At 42.4% G+C, this 3,696-nt stretch overlaps 1 protein-coding gene across 1 annotated transcript in view; it reads left to right on the forward strand.

Moving 5' to 3' along the window:
* The window catches only part of prim2 (DNA primase subunit 2), a 198,138-nt gene that overhangs the window by 153,061 nt on the left and 41,381 nt on the right, over positions 1-3,696 (forward strand). Inside the window, exon 8 of the mRNA XM_043687444.1 lies at positions 3,145-3,217. Within this exon, the coding sequence (XP_043543379.1) occupies positions 3,145-3,217 (73 nt within the window). The remainder of the gene's footprint in view (positions 1-3,144; positions 3,218-3,696) is intronic.

Genomic DNA, 3,696 nt, shown 5'->3' on the forward strand with positions numbered 1-3,696 from the left:
CACCACCCTCTGTCTTCTACCTTTGAGCCAGTTCTGTATCCAAATGGCTAGTTCTCCCTGTATTCCATGAGATCTAACCTTGCTAATCAGTCTTCCATGGGGAACCTTGTCGAACACCTTACTGAAGTCCATATAGATCACATCTACTGGTCTGCCCTCATCAATCTGCTTTGTTACTTCTTCAAAAAACTCAATCAAGTTTGTGAGACATGATTTCCCACGCACAAAGCCATGTTGACTATCCCGAATCAGTCCTTGCCTTTCCAAATACATGAAAGAAGTGAAACTATCATGGTATTCAAACAGATGAAAGACTTAACAGACAATCAATTTTTCAATGTATAATTTCAGTTACATCACACTGTAAATTTTTTTGCTATAAATTTTGTGTGTCAGGATTGAGCCCTCCACTATCACCTGATGAAGGAGCGACGCTCCGAAAGCTAGCGCTTCCAAGTAAACCTGTTGAACTATAACCTAGTGTTGTGTGATTTTTAAATTTGAAAAAGCATAAGGGAATCTATCATCACTTTGAGGCACTTGGCTTAAAAATTTGTGTGGTGGTAGCTGGCCTTCATGACTTAAAGTGGCTGAAAGCAATCCAAATATTTGATTTGTACATACTCAGTGATGGTCAATCAACCCTACAGTCTGATTAAAATGGATATCTGCTTTGTTTAACTTGAATAGTATTTGCCATTTCTTGACCGTTGTGCTTTCTTGATTGTGATCTTTTTGCACATTTTTGTATAAATATTCAGTCCATAATGGCATGACATCTCTCTTCTTAACTTCCTTGCACTGTTCAGAAGTGCTTTCTTCTGTGAAAGTATCCATCCTGACCATGGACAATGTCATTGGTACTATTGTCCATGCTTTGCACACTTTGACCAATTATTATATTAAAAATACTTTACCCAAATACTCGTGTCAGTGAGGTGCACAAAGGGACACAGAATTCAGTTTGCGGTTTAACTTTATTTTCTTAGCAAAATATTCTTTATTAAACATACCGTGTGAGCATTCCCACAATATTTATTCGTTGTCTAGCTCTTATCTGTCTGAGAAAGGATGCTCCATATGGTTGAGCTCGGCCCTGAGAATCTCTTTCCTCTCCGATGTAGGGCTGACTCTCTACCATGAAGGTGGGTCTCTTCGGTCAGGGAGGATCTTCTCGGTCTTGCTTGCTGTCTCTCATTTTCATTCCCCCCTCCCCATTTTCTTCACCACTCCCCCAAAGGTAGTCAGAGCTCTGCTGCTGGCCAAGTGATGTCTGTGCCAAGAATCTTCACTGAGGGAGTGGGTTCTGCAAGTCTGTTTTTACTCCTTTCACCCCAGATCTTTATTGCTGAATGTTCCGTGGTCATTGGCCAATGGGATTACGCCAATACCCTTCTCTGTTGCCATGTAAAGTATATCTCCTTTGGCATTGACTGAAAATCCAGATGTCAGAAAGTTTGATATTGTTGTGGTTCTGTTCGCCGAGCTGGAAGTTTTTGTTGCAAACGTTTCGTCCCCTGGCTAGGCGACATCATCAGTGCTTGGGAGCCTCCTGCGAAGCGCTTCTTTGATGTTTCCTCCGGTGTTTATAGTGGTAACCACTATAAACACCGGAGGAAACATCAAAGAAGCGCTTCGCAGGAGGCTCCCAAGCACTGATGATGTCGCCTGGCCAGGGGATGAAACGTTTGCAACAAAAACTTCCAGCTCGGCGAACAGAACCACAACAACGAGCACCCGAGCTACAAATCTTCGCACAAACTTTGAAGTCTGATATTTCTCCAATACATAATTTTTGGGCAGGTTGTAGTTCGTTTTCACTGAACCTTTGTGACCTCTTTGACCTTGGTTTCTCCTGTCCTCTGTAACCTATAGCTGCTGGCTGCCGTTTAATTTAGTTTGGTCAAATTTCTGGCGGGTCCAATTTCTCTGGCTATGGGTCAGTTTACAATGTCCAATTTTTGGGCCTGACCACAGTACTACTAGAGCATAAGATATAGGAGCAGAAGTAGATCATTCACTCCTCATATGGCAAGCCCTTCCATCCTGGATCATTCTTGTAAAGCTCCTTCAGTGCCAGCACGTCCTTCCTCGGATATGATGTAGCACCATGGGCTTTTATCTTATTTAGTAGCCTTCTGTCCGACACCTTGTCAAAAACCTTTTGGAAATCCAAATAGATCACATCCGCTGACTCTCCTTTTTCTAACTTGCTTGTTACCTCCTCAAAGAATTGTAACAGATTAGTCAGGCATGACTTTCCTTTGACGAAGCCATGTTGACTCCATCCTATTAGACTATGAACTTCCAAATACTTCACAATCTCATCCTAAGTAATGGACAGTCATCTTACCAATGACTGAGATCAAGCTAACTGACCTATGATTTCCTGTCTTCTGTTTCTGTCCCTTCTTAACTTGGAGGGTTATGTTAGCTATTTTCCTCGCTGGGACCATCCCTGACTCGAGTGATTCCTGAGGGATCACCACCAGTGCCTTTATATTCTGCTCCATTATTTCTTTCAGAAATCTGTGCTTAGTCTATCAAGTCCAGGTGATTTATTCACTTTCAGAATTTTCAGCTACGAAGCCTGAATCATATGAAAACCACTGTACCATGATCTTAATGTACATAATGGCATTTCTAGAAGAAGGCCTTACTAATGTATCCACTAACATTTATAAAGAATGCATTTACTCTTGAAAATGCATTAATTGTCTGAGTTTAACATGAAGTTCATGTTAACATTAAGAAATCATCATTAAGTGAGAGGTTCAGGCGAACTCTTTGGGAGATCCCTTGTTCCTTTTTGCCAGTTTTTTCTGCCTTCAGAAGTTATTGATTGGCGCCCTTTATTACTGAACCCACATTGTCATTCTTCAAGACAGTGAATGCGGAGAGGCTGTTCAGTACAGTGTGTTTGGGTTAATTGCAATAGTTAATTGCCATTCTGTCTCTTCAGTCCACATTTGGTTGCTTGGTTCCCTAAGCAACCAAAATGCAACCAGCTAAATCCGGACAGATTAAGGACTTTATGTCATCCTTCCTCTGTACAGCCTAGCTGGTCACTGCTATTAGATTCTGGGCAACCAGTTGTAAGGAAAGTGAAGTCCAAATGGTTTCTAATGAGTCTTTTCTTTGCAGCCATGCATACGTAGGACAGAACTATAGCATTCAGAAGAATGTTGGGAAGATTTCATTGGAACAGATTGACAGTGTAAGTATTTGTTATTATTCCCCTCTTTATTCTGCCTTCACGGTGTGTGGTCAATAATGCTGTATGCTGGTGATGCATGAAAGGGTGTCAAAATAATTTAAAATATGAGAAAATTTGAGTTCATCATAAAATATGCTTGTAGTTTTACACTGGAATCACGTACTAAAGCCCTGTTCTATTGATATCTCCACTTTGAATGTATAGAGGAACCTTGATTATCCGAATGAGATGGCCGGGTACTATTTAGGCAATTGATTATTCGGTTAATTGCTTTCCTCTGGGGTTTGGAGTTTTCTGTGAAGTCTGCTCCCCGTGCAGGAGACTAGGCAGCAGCACACTGCGCCGAGCCCCTGCCCCCCATCTACTCACACCCTGCCCCCCGTCCACTTCCACCCTGCAGCCCCTTGCCCACCCCGCCATCTCTGCCTGCCCGCAACCCCATCTGACCCCACCCTGTCCACACCTATCCCCCTCCCCCC

Source organism: Chiloscyllium plagiosum, chromosome 3 (assembly GCF_004010195.1).
Source record: "Chiloscyllium plagiosum isolate BGI_BamShark_2017 chromosome 3, ASM401019v2, whole genome shotgun sequence".
In the NCBI taxonomy this organism is placed as follows: Eukaryota; Metazoa; Chordata; class Chondrichthyes; order Orectolobiformes; family Hemiscylliidae; genus Chiloscyllium; species Chiloscyllium plagiosum.